Source organism: Salmo salar, chromosome 26 (genome assembly GCF_965601325.2).
Source record: "Salmo salar chromosome 26, fSalSal1, whole genome shotgun sequence".
Taxonomy (NCBI): Eukaryota; Metazoa; Chordata; class Actinopteri; order Salmoniformes; family Salmonidae; genus Salmo; species Salmo salar.
Window position 1 is genome coordinate 43473454 of NC_138316.1, and position 12003 is coordinate 43485456.

Here is a 12003-nt window from a genome sequence, read left to right on the forward strand (position 1 = left end):
CCCAAACCGTACTGTGCTGGCTGATTCCCACTATAGGGCCGACCCAAACCGTACTGTGCTGGCTGATTCCCACTATAGGACCGACCCAAACCGTACTGTGCTGGCTGATTCCCACTATAGGGCCGACCCAAACCCGTACTGTGCTGGCTGATTCCCACTATAGGACCGACCCAAACCGTACTGTGCTGGCTGATTCCCACTATAGGGCCGACCCAAACCCGTACTGTGCTGGCTCAATCATTACATTACCATCACCAAGTATATTGAAGCATCGTATTGTGTCTTCATATTGTGTGGAATAAGGAAATCAACAAGACATCTCTAAGTTAGGCACTTTTATTTATGTTTTTAACACTAATTCACAAACAAAAATACGTCCTTGCAAGAAGAAAAAAGGAAACCAATTTCAACAGATTGGTCTAGATTTAAAATAACTGGATTCAACTTGTAAATTCTGTTATTGGAGACAGATTTATTCCATGATCCTGAAATAAAAACAAAACAAAAATAATCTAATTTTAAATTAATCTGTTTTATGTTCATTTCAAAATGACATTTCAGAAATCACATTTTAGTAACTTGATAATTGTTTGATAGCAGTAGTATATAGAGGATTTAGTAGGAAACTGATTCATGATATATTTCTATATGCTTTGCAAAGCATGTTAGACAAAAGCATCACTGAGCTTCTTCATATTGTTACGCTAAGCAAACGTGTGTCCCAGACGTAACCCTATTCCCTACTACACAGTGCACTACTTTAGACCTCCTGGTCAAAAGCAGTGCACTATATAGTGAATAACGTTCCATTTCAGACGCAACATTAGACTTCTCAATCCATATAAATAGAGGGATTCGTAGTATCCCTACAAAATGACATCCTAACTGTTCCCTAAAGAAGGGTGTTCTGTGTCTTTCTACTCCAGACCTGCTGAATTTTATTGTTACACCAATGTTGTTTATTAATGAAAGTAGTACAAAGCCATGAAAAAGATATCAGTGTAAAGGCAGAAGAGACTTGCTCCATTCTCAGACACCACTAAAATGAACCACGACAAGACACAAAAAACGCTAGTCAAATGAATACATCAGTCAACTTGGCCTGCCAAGTCTCGCCACTAGAGGGCACTCTCGCTCCTGCAACAGGAAACACTGCACCGCAAACACTAGGAAGCCCTGTCCACAACTCCCAGCCTCTGACTCTCTGGTGTGTTTTTGACGATCTGAAGGAGGACTGGATAGGTGTAAGCAACATGCAGATTGCTCCAAGTCATCAACATGCAGGCTGCCGTGATAGGTTTAAGACAGTGACTCTATCCTGTTCCTTCAGATCTGTGACCACCATAACGGTAGGGGTTAAGGTTCATGGTAGGGGTTAAGGTTAAGGTTCGTCTTAAGATTGCAAACAACACTAGCCCAAACACTCCTCGAGTCAAATCCAGAATGTGCGGAGCCCCACATTCACCTTGTTTGTGTGGGGTCAATGGCTTAAAGAGACTGTTTGAGGAGTGTACGATTCAGTGAAAAGAATCAAGATAAAGTTTGGACCTTTAGGGAAACAGTCGCTTTGCCCAATGCCCCAAGATGGAGGAGTCCTGCTCCCAAACTGAATGAGTAGGTAACTTCAGGGGGTTCCGGTTTGAAATGACCTGGGCATGGTTCTAGAATTAACCATAGAACCTCAAAAGATGAAGACGAAAAGACGGGAGGGAGTCGATCGCCACGGGGGAATGTGAGTTAACAGCAGATTTTTCTGCTTGTGTTTTCAGATCCGTTTCACGGCTGCGACGTCAGGAGGATTATCTAAGCAGTGGCCAATCACCCCACCACACAATACCCTATATCATGCTAACCCATATAGCCCTAGAGGAGATGTACATACATTCCATCTAAGAAGAGTTTCCTTTCAGAGACTTGCCAGCTAGGCATTGAATATCCTGTTTCATGAAGCCTTAACAGAGTAGTCAGAAAGAGAAAGGCCTGCATAGGCAGTTCATCATGCTCATGTTTTCAAATGATATTAGTACATTCTATTGGTCACCAGCTACAGTATCCCACTGAGTCATCACCTATGCTGAGGTTTATCCACCTAGCTAAGGTACAACCCATCGTCTACCCTTACCCTGTCTATCTACCCTTACCTTGTATCTACTGTATATCTATGTCCACCCACAACACTTGGTCTTAGTTCTATTGAAACACACAAACCAATCTAGACATATAGGGAGGATTATGTTTCAATACTAACATGGATCTCTTCCCACACACACACAGACACACACAATCCCAACACACACTCCAACTCGCCAGGCGCCCACAGGGGCCACAGCGGGGGGGTGCTCTGTAGCTGGGGCTGTGTGAATGGTGGATTTGAGTCAGCAGGTAGTGTTTTGTTGTTGCTGAATGGACTTTTAGCAGACAAACTCCTGTCTCATGCGGATGATCTGCAGCAGGGCGGCTTGGACGTCCTCATCCATGTGGCCCTGGGAGAAACAACAACGGTTTGAGATTATCCACTTGTCCCCTATTTCACAGTTATGGCATCAGTGTGGGCTATGGGCCAGTCTTACTGGGGCCGTCAGCAGTGTGGGCTATGGGCCAGTCTTATTGGGGTCGTCAGCAGTGTGGGCTATGGGCCAGTCTTACTGGGGTCGTCAGCAGTGTGGTCTATGGGCCAGTCTTACTGGGGTCGTCAGCAGTGTGGGCTAAGGGCCAGTCTTACTGGGGTCGTCAGCAGTGTGGGCTATGGGCCACAGTCTTACTGGGGTCGTCAGCAGTGTGGGCTAAGGGCCAGTCTTACTGGGGTCGTCAGCAGTGTGGGCTAAGGGCCAGTCTTACTGGGGTCGTCAGCAGTGTGGGCTAAGGGCCAGTCTTACTGGGGTCGTCAGCAGTGTGGTCTATGGGCCAGTCTTACTGGGGTCGTCAGCAGTGTGGTCTATGGGCCAGTCTTACTGGGGTCGTCAGCAGTGTGGTCTATGGGCCAGTCTTACTGGGGACGTCAGCAGTGTGGGCTATGGGCCAGTCTTACTGGGGTCGTCAGCAGTGTGGGCTATGGGCCAGTCTTACTGGGGTCGTCAGCAGTGTGGTCTATGGGCCACAGTCTTACTGGGGTCGTCAGCAGTGTGGGCTAAGGGCCAGTCTTACTGGGGTCGTCAGCAGTGTGGGCTAAGGGCCAGTCTTACTGGGGTCGTCAGCAGTGTGGTCTATGGGCCAGTCTTACTGGGGTCGTCAGCAGTGTGGTCTATGGGCCAGTCTTACTGGGGTCGTCAGCAGTGTGGGCTATGGGCCAGTCTTACTGGGGTCGTCAGCAGTGTGGGCTATGGGCCAGTCTTACTGGGGACGTCAGCAGTGTGGGCTATGGGCCAGTCTTACTGGGGTCGTCAGCAGTGTGGGCTATGGGCCAGTCTTACTGGGGTCGTCAGCAGTGTGGGCTATGGGCCAGTCTTATTGGGGTCGTCAGCAGTGTGGGCTATGGGCCAGTCTTATTGGGGTCGTCAGCAGTGTGGGCTATGGGCCAGTCTTATTGGGGTCGTCAGCAGTGTGGTCTATGGGCCAGTCTTACTGGGGTCGTCAGCAGTGTGGTCTATGGGCCAGTCTTACTGGGGTCGTCAGCAGTGTGGTCTATGGGCCAGTCTTACTGGGGTCGTCAGCAGTGTGGTCTATGGGCCAGTCTTACTGGGGTCGTCAGCAGTGTGGTCTATGGGCCAGTCTTACTGGGGTCGTCAGCAGTGTGGTCTATCGGCCAGTCTTACTGGGGTCGTCAGCAGTGTGGGCTATGGGCCAGTCTTACTGGGGTCGTCAGCAGTGTGGGCTATGGGCCAGTCTTATTGGGGTCGTCAGCAGTGTGGTCTATGGGCCAGTCTTACTGGGGTCGTCAGCAGTGTGGGCTATGGGCCAGTCTTACTGGGGTCGTCAGCAGTGTGGGCTATGGGCCAGTCTTATTGGGGTCGTCAGCAGTGTGGGCTATGGGCCAGTCTTACTGGGGTCGTCAGCAGTGTGGTCTATGGGCCAGTCTTAATGGTGTCATCAGCCTCAGACATTTAGGACGCTATCGTATCAACAATCACATTTATTTTCAGATATATTATTTGTCTTCATGAAGTCGTTGAGCAACAAAAATGTGTGTTATATTAAACTTTAACTAGAAAAAAATCACTAACTAAAAGAAACACACACTGACCTGTGCTGCACTGAGGAGATGAGTTCTATAAATTGAAACCACCTCTCTGTGTTGACTCTCAGCATCCTGTGGAGAGAGATGGGGGAGAGAGATGGGGGGGAGGGGGAGAGGAGAGAGAGGGGGAGAGGAGAGAGAGGGGGAGAGAGGGAGAGAGGGGGAAGAGCGAGAGAGAGAAGAAGAGAGAGAACAAGAGACATGAGTACAGGCCCACTATGGGCTGACCTGGCAGACACTACAAAGGGACTCCGCCTGCCTGACTCCACCTTACCAAGCACCTCTGAAATACGCCTGTCTTTCACAGCAAAATAGATGGCGTCCATATTTTCCTGAAGACTGCCAGCATCGAACGAAAGAGCCAAGAACGCGAACTCCAAATCATGATGTGAACCCACGGGCCTGACCGTGGGTTCACATCAGAGCATGAGTAATGATGTTTTCAGGATTCTAATATGGACCTCGTTTTCTTTTCATCTGGGTTCTGGCTAGCTGCTAGACACGACTTCAAAAAAAGTACACCAGTTCATTCTCTGCCTCCATCATTTCAAAGGCTCAGAGTGAGCTGACAGAGAGGAAGGCAGAGGCCGTCCTTGAAAATCAGGTGCACAGACATGTGTTTTGTTCAGTCTCGCATAGTTTCCAGCTCAGCGGTAATACCACACAGCGAGAGTGTTACTGTAATTATACAACAGACAAATAGTCTTTGGTATGCACTGTAAGAGCACTGACACAGATGTTCTTTCTGATGTACTGATGTATCCACAGAGAACGGGTTCACTTCCACTAACTAACTGTGGGATGAGGATCAATCATGTCTGGACCAAACCTCTATGTCATCAAGGTAATTAACCAAGATAATGACATCCCATTATCGGTAACTAACGCTGGACTGAAAAAATGCTTTCGTCCCTACTAACGAGGCTCATTATGTTTGGAGCCAGAGAGTACTGAGTGATTATGGTGTTAGTGCAGCGTACTGACATGACACCATGTTATAGGACATCGTCTGTCATGAGTATAATATGTCAATACAATCAAGTATGTACACTATGTAGGCAAGTCAATTCTTACAGCTTCACACAATTTAAGGGACCACAACAGAAATAAGTCATTTACTTTGTGTCATCCCTGACAAGTTTTAAAATGTACAGGTATGTCCTGTGTGTATGTATTTTTTTAAACTGTCAAATAAGGGCAATGTCACAGAAATGCTAGGTTAGCTACAACTGGTTGCCATCCACTACATCTGCAGTGTGTGTGTGTGTGTGTATACACACACTCACAGCCAGCTGCTGCTGCAGGCTCTTGATCTGGGCCTGGAGTGTGTCGATGTGCTGCATCTGTCTCTTATTGGGTGCAGCGTTGCCAGCGTACGCCAGCTGGGACAGACCGTTGAGGGCCTGCTTCAGTCTCTCCACATCCGTCAACAGCTCGCTGATCTGAAACACACACAAAGCTGTTAGCACCAGAATATACATAACCATCTACATATTTAGAAAACCTCATATCAACGGACCAAGTATTGCCAGAAAAACTGCCAAACTTCTTAACAGAACTAAAAACTGAGAAATTGAGATCTTACCAACTGTAAATACTACCGTACGCTTACCATATATAGTTCCAGTCAAAAGTTGAGACTCCAACTCATTCCAGGGTTTTTCTTTTTTTACTATTTTCTACATTGTAGAATAATAGTGAAGACATCAAAACTATGAAATAGCACATGGAATCATGTAGTAACCAAAAAAGTGTTAAACAAATCAAAATGTATTTGATATTATTCAAAGTAGTCACCCTTTGCCTTGATGACCGCTTTGCACATTATTGGCATTCTCTCAACCAGCTTCATGAGGTAGTCACCTGGAATGCACTTCAATTAACAGGTGTACCTTGTTAAAAGTAAATTTGTGGAATTTCTTATCTTCTGATTGAGACAATCAGTTGTGTTGTGACAAGGTAGGGGTGGTATACAGAAGATTGGCCTATTTGGTAAAAGAGCAAGTCCAGCTCAAATAAGCAAAGAGATGACAGTCAATCATTACTTTAAGATGAAGGTCAGTCAATCCCGAAAATGTCAAGACCTTTGAACATTTCTTCAAGTGCAGCCGCAAAAACCATCAAGCGCTAATGATGAAACTGGCTCTCATGAGGACCGCCACAAGAAAGGAAGACCCAGAGTTACCTCTGCTGCAGAGGATAAGTTCATTAGAGTTAACTGCACCTCCGATTGCTGCCCAAATAAATGCTTCATAGTTGAAGTAACAGACATCTCAACATCAACTGTTCAGAGGAGACTGCGTGAATTAGGCCTTCATGATCCAATTGCTGCAAAGAAACCACTACTAAAGGACATCAATAATAACAAGAGACTTGCTTGGGCCAAGAAACACAAGCAATGGATATTAGATCAGTGGAAATCTGTCCTTTGGTCTGAGGAGTCCAAATTTGGGATTTTTTGGTTCCAACCAACGTGTCTTTGTGAGACGCAGAGTAGGTGAATGGATGATCTCTATATGTGTGGTTCCCACCGTGAAGCATGAAGCAGGTGGTGTGACGGTGCTTTGCTGGTGACACTGTCAGTGATACATTTACAATTCAAGTCACACTTAACCAGCATGGCTACCACAGCATTCTGCAGCGATACGCCATCCCATCTGGTTTGCGTTTAGTGGGACTATTTGTTTTTTTATCAGGACAATGACCCAAAACACACCTCCAGGCTGTGTAAGGGCAAGTTGACCAAGAAGGAGAGTGATGGAGTGCTGCATCAGATGACCTGGCCTCCACAATCACCTGACCTCAACCCAATTGAGATGGTTTGGGATGAGCTGGACTGCAGAGTGAAGGAAAAGCAGCCAACAAGTGCTCAGCATTTGTGGGAACTCCTTCAAGACTGTTGGAAAAGCATTCCTCATGAAGCTGGTTGAGAGAATGCCAAGAGTGTGCAAAGCGGTCATCAAGGCAAAGGGTGGCTACTTTGTAGAATCTCAAATATAAAATATATTTTGATTTGTTAAACACTTATTTGGTTACTACATGATTCCATTTGTGTTCTTTCATAGTTTTGATGTCAATGTAGAAAATTGTACAATTAAAGAAAAACCCTTGAATGAGTAGGGGTGTCAACTTTTGGCTGGTAATGCACATTTAGGTTGATTTTATTCATATTAAAAATGGCCAACAATTCAGTGCAGAATATTTCTCCTACCTTCTTGTCTTTGACCTCGGTCTGCTCCGCCGACATCTGGATCCTCCTCTGGAACTCCCCGATGGTGCTGAGCGACTCCTCGTACCTCTCCTTCAGCTCCCGGATCTCCTTATCCATGGTGTTGCTCTTCTCCTGCAGGGCCTCAGTTTCAACCCTGGCCCTGGTCTTGTCCTCCCTGGCCCTGCCCTCGTCCTCCCTGGCCTGAGCCGCCTCATGGTGGAGCACCTCGCACTGCTCCGCCAGCCCAGATAGCCTCTCACCCAACGCCGCCGTCTCTTCCTGCAGACGTTGTTTCTCGGACTTCAGCTGGCTCAACTGGTCCTCTCTGCCTCCAAGTTCCTCCAGGGCCTGGGTGGCCCGGAGCAGCTCTGACTGCAGGGCTGCCACATTCTGGGCCCTCTGGGCGCTGGTCTCCTGCTCCTGGCGAAGGGAAGCGAGTAGCTGGGCCACCTGCCCCTCCAGGGCCTCCTTGGCCTGAGCATGCTGCTGCAGGAGGACGGCCTGGTCCTCGGAGCATCCCTGGAGCTCCTTCTCCAAGGCGCAGGCCCTCTGGGCCTCCCCACGCTGGGCCTCCCTGGCTTTCTGGCACTCGTCTTGGGCTTGGTGGATGGTGCCCCTCAGGGCTCGGTGCTCGGCCTCATAGTGTTCCAGCCGGGCCGACTCGGATTCCAGGCGCTGCTGCAGGCTCTGGATATCAGTGTTACACAGGGCGTTCTGCTCCTCCAGCTCTGCCCGCTGCACAGTCACGTCTTTGTACTGCTGCTCCAGGTCCACCAACCTCAGCGTCAGCTCCTCCATTTTACCCCTGTACTCATCTTCCACTTCCTTGTGCTTTTCACTGGCGACAAAGCCTGTCTCCATTCTCTGCTGCACAGACTCCATCTGCACTTTCAGTTTCTCTTTCTCCTGCTTGTGACGTTCCCCCTCCAACTTCTCCTGGTTGTACTTCTCTTGCATCTCCGAGAGCTTTCCTGTCAAGTCTTTTAGCTTGATGTTGTAGGAGTTCTCCCTCTCCTTTATGGCAGTCAACGGGACAAACTTGGCCTGGATAGCTTCCTGGATGGTGTCTAGTTCTTTCTTCTGCGCCTCCATTTCTTGGTGAAGCTTTACTGTCCCATCTTGGGCAGACTGGTAGCTTGCCAATGCCTCTTTGGCCCGATGCTCCGCCTCAACAACAGCATTGCTCAACTTAACCCTTACAGCTTCATGGTCTATAAGGCACACATAGTCATTTTCTATCATCACCTGAACATTCTCCAGCTTCTCTTTCAACTCTGCACTACCCTCTTTCACCTTCTGCAACTCTTCCTCACTTTCTTTGCCCTCCTTCTCCAGTTTGGAGAGCTCAGCCTTGGTCTTCTCCAAAGCAGCACTCAGCTCCGTATTCACTTGCTCATGTTTCTCTCTGGACACGTACTCTCCATTTAGGCTCTGTTTCAGAGACTGGTTCTTGGCAGTGACCTGGGCCAGCTCCTTCTCTCTCTCTTCAAACCTCTTCTGGAGCACTTCCAGTTCCTTCACCAGTTGAGCGTTGCGAGCATTCAGGGCACCCACTTCGCTCTGGAACTTCTCGGAGGGCACGGTAGCACTCTGTAGGCTGGTGACGCTCTCACACAGGGTGACCCTCTCCGTTTGTAGCCTCTGGATCTGCACCTCGGCCTGGCCGTTCCTTTCTGCGGCCTCCACCAGCCTCTCCTCCAGCTCCTCCACAGCTCTCTCCAGGGCGCTCTTGGCCTCTTCGTGGGCCTTGAGGGGGATGAAGTTGGCCTCCACCCTGCTATTGAGCTCCTCCAGCTGCTCCTGGAGCATCTCCCGCTCCTCCTCACCCTCTTCTACCTGGCGGATCAGTGCCTGGCTCTTGGCAGTTATGTCCGCCAGCCTCCTCTTCATGGAGGAACTCTGTTCCTCCAGGGTCGTCCTCATCCTTTCATGCTCCTGCAGGGGGACCGCCCCTGTCCCGGCCTGGGCTGGCTGGCTGTCCATTTCCCTGTGTAACTCAGCCACCTCCTCCAGCACACGGTCATAGTCCTCCCGCAGCTCTGCCAGCTGACGCTCCTTCTCATCCACCGCATTGCTCAGCAGGTTCTTCATGTTGTCGAACTTCTCTGCAGGCACAACCTTCTCTCCCTGCCGTGCCTGGGTCTCCTTAATGAGGGCCTCCATGTCCAGCAGAGCCTCTGCCAGCTCATCCCTCTCCTCCCGCAAGGCGGACAGCTCCAGGCCCAGCCGCTCTGCCTCCACCGCCAGCTGGCCCTCGCTGCTCTTGTACTCCTCCAGGGCCTTCTCACTCTGCTTCAGGTGGTTACGCACGCGCCCCACCTCGGCCGAGGCGCCCTCGTACTTGGCCTTGACATCGTGGAGCTGGGCACGGAGCTCGTCGGCCGCCTGGCCTCCTAGGTGCTCCTTGACCGCCACCACGTGGGCCTGGAGCTGCTTGACTTTGGCTTCAGAGTCCAGCATCCTCTTCTGGACGTCCCCCAGTGCCTCCTCCAGCTCCTGGACCTGCCGGTCTGCCTGCCGCTGGATGGTCTCCCGGCTCTGGGCCAGCTCTTGGCACTCTTGGCTTTTGCGGGCCAGTGCCGCCTGCAGACGAAGAGCCTCTTCCTCGGCAGTCTGCTGCCGCCTCCTCACCGTCTCCAGCTCGCGCCGCAGGGCCTCCACCTCCTCGACTGGGTCCCAGCCCACGCCAGGACGTCCCGCAAGCTCCAGGGGACGGGACAGTGAGTGCGAAAGACCGGACGACTGCAGCACCTACAGCAGGAACAAAAATTTCATGATTGTGCAATTTACATACACTTCGCACACCTATTTCTCACTCACAGCAGTGTCAGTCCAATATTGGTTTTGCAATGAGAGCTGACTTAGTCAGTTCCACTATAGCAACACGAGAATACTGAGAAGATGTGAAGGCAACAATAGGATAAAAAAATATCAATTTAAAAGTTGAGCCCAAAATTTAAAAACTACCTGCAGTGGTTTAAGAGAATAAATCTCTCATTTGCTGGGGGACAAACAGCTGACAGGACGAAATGAGAATTCAGCCGTTTATTTGGCTGTCAGAGAGCTGATAAGCTCATGGTTGCTGACTGGACTAGAATGGTCTACTTCATGACAGTTACCTTTTCATTGCGGGCCATAATGGTCTAGAAAAACGAAGAAGTCAGGTTTACCTGCGCTGAATCCAGGCTGTGAGATTGTTTGACGAGGACATTGTCTTTTCCTGCCAGAACAAATACAGAGATGATTCAGAAGAGGTCTTTTTTAATTCAGGTCCTCTGATTGACATATCAGAGAATAAGAGATGCAAATTTAAAGAGAGCTCACTCACCTTTGATAACAGACTGGCCAGAGTAGTCCCCCTGAAAACACATAGAACATACATTATGTTCACATTCACGCAGAACCTTAGACAACCTAAGCACGTGCTCTTATTATTATTATGTAAAAAACCATGATGATTTCATATGCTGTAACAGGGTTGGCATTTGGCTGTGGTCCCTCACCATGTGGCTCCTGAGCTGAACCTTGACAGTCTCCGGGGCCCGAGCCCCCTCCTCCCTGTCTTTGGCACTCAGTAAGAGCTTCAGCTGTTCCCTCTAATTCAGCACAAAAACAACGTGGAGCTTTAGAGCAGATCAACAGCCTTGCAACTTTAGTTGCATTTGAGGACAATAACTTTCAGATGAATACAGCTATGGCATGGTATCCAATCAAATCTTTCCAAATTCTCACAAACACCCACACATCCACAAACAAACAGGCATGCTAATTCCTCTCTCTAATCTATAGATAAAATGTTCCATTTTTTCTTCCCACCCCAAACAATTGAGTTATGTGGCTGTTCTTACCTCTTTATGGATGCATTCAACTGTATGTTTTTCCTGCACAGGATATAGAGGATTACAAGTTAAGTATCAGAGGGTTTGACAAACAACTCATTACCATATATAGTGCCTGTCACCGTCCAAGTTCTTATGTTTTTCTTGAAGCACAAACTGTGTTTGATTCTCTTCTCTGTGACTTTCCGTGTTGGTCTAGAAGTTGTCTACACTACTTTCTCTGTGTGTGTGTGTGTGTGTGTGTGTGTGTGTGTGTGTGTGTGTGTGTGTGTGTGTGTGTGTGTGTGTGTGTGTGTGTGTGTGTGTGTACCTGACTGAGCTGCTGCTGCAGTAGTTTGACCTTGTCCATCAGAGCCCTCTGCTCCAGGTGAAACTTCCTCAGAGTCTCCTGCTGGCTCTCGTTCTGTCTCTCCAGGTCCTGACAAACATCACACACCATTACAAGTCACAATCCATTTACAAGTCAAATCACACAAATCTCTAAGTAACCCTTCTCCAAGCCAGAACAGCCCACAGGGCAGGATCCTATCAAATGTTTCTGTAGCATGAGTCAGCTTGAAGTACATGTACACCCCCTGGGCAGGATGCTAGTCTGTCACAGGGCCTTAACGCGTCAGCATGCCTCGGTTCGGCTGGCGCCTAGCTGAACTCGGCAACCCGAACCCAACGAGAGTTGCTTGTATACTCTCTTAAAAGACATTCGCTTTAAAAATGAGAAAAACGCAGCAATAGTACTGTTTGTCCATTTTGAGATGCCGTAGCCAGTATACACTTACTGA

At 48.8% G+C, this 12003-nt stretch overlaps 1 protein-coding gene across 2 annotated transcripts in view; it reads right to left on the reverse strand.

Annotated features, from left to right (window-relative positions):
• Positions 1-320: 320 nt before the first annotated feature.
• LOC106587897 (uveal autoantigen with coiled-coil domains and ankyrin repeats protein) overlaps positions 321-12003 on the reverse strand; it is an 83465-nt gene continuing 71782 nt past the window's right edge. Inside the window, exons 11-19 of one of the 2 annotated variants that reach the window (XM_045708917.2) lie at positions 11535-11642; positions 11234-11266; positions 10889-10981; positions 10714-10744; positions 10556-10605; positions 7386-10136; positions 5461-5616; positions 4181-4246; positions 321-2483 (exon numbers count right to left, since the gene is read on the reverse strand). In XM_045708917.2, the coding sequence (XP_045564873.1) occupies positions 2412-2483; positions 4181-4246; positions 5461-5616; positions 7386-10136; positions 10556-10605; positions 10714-10744; positions 10889-10981; positions 11234-11266; positions 11535-11642 (3360 nt within the window). In that variant the 3' untranslated portion in view covers positions 321-2411. Of the gene's footprint in view, positions 2484-4180; positions 4247-5454; positions 5617-7385; positions 10137-10555; positions 10606-10713; positions 10745-10888; positions 10982-11233; positions 11267-11534; positions 11643-12003 lie in introns of both variants that reach the window. The other variant, XM_045708915.2, reaches the window with a different exon arrangement.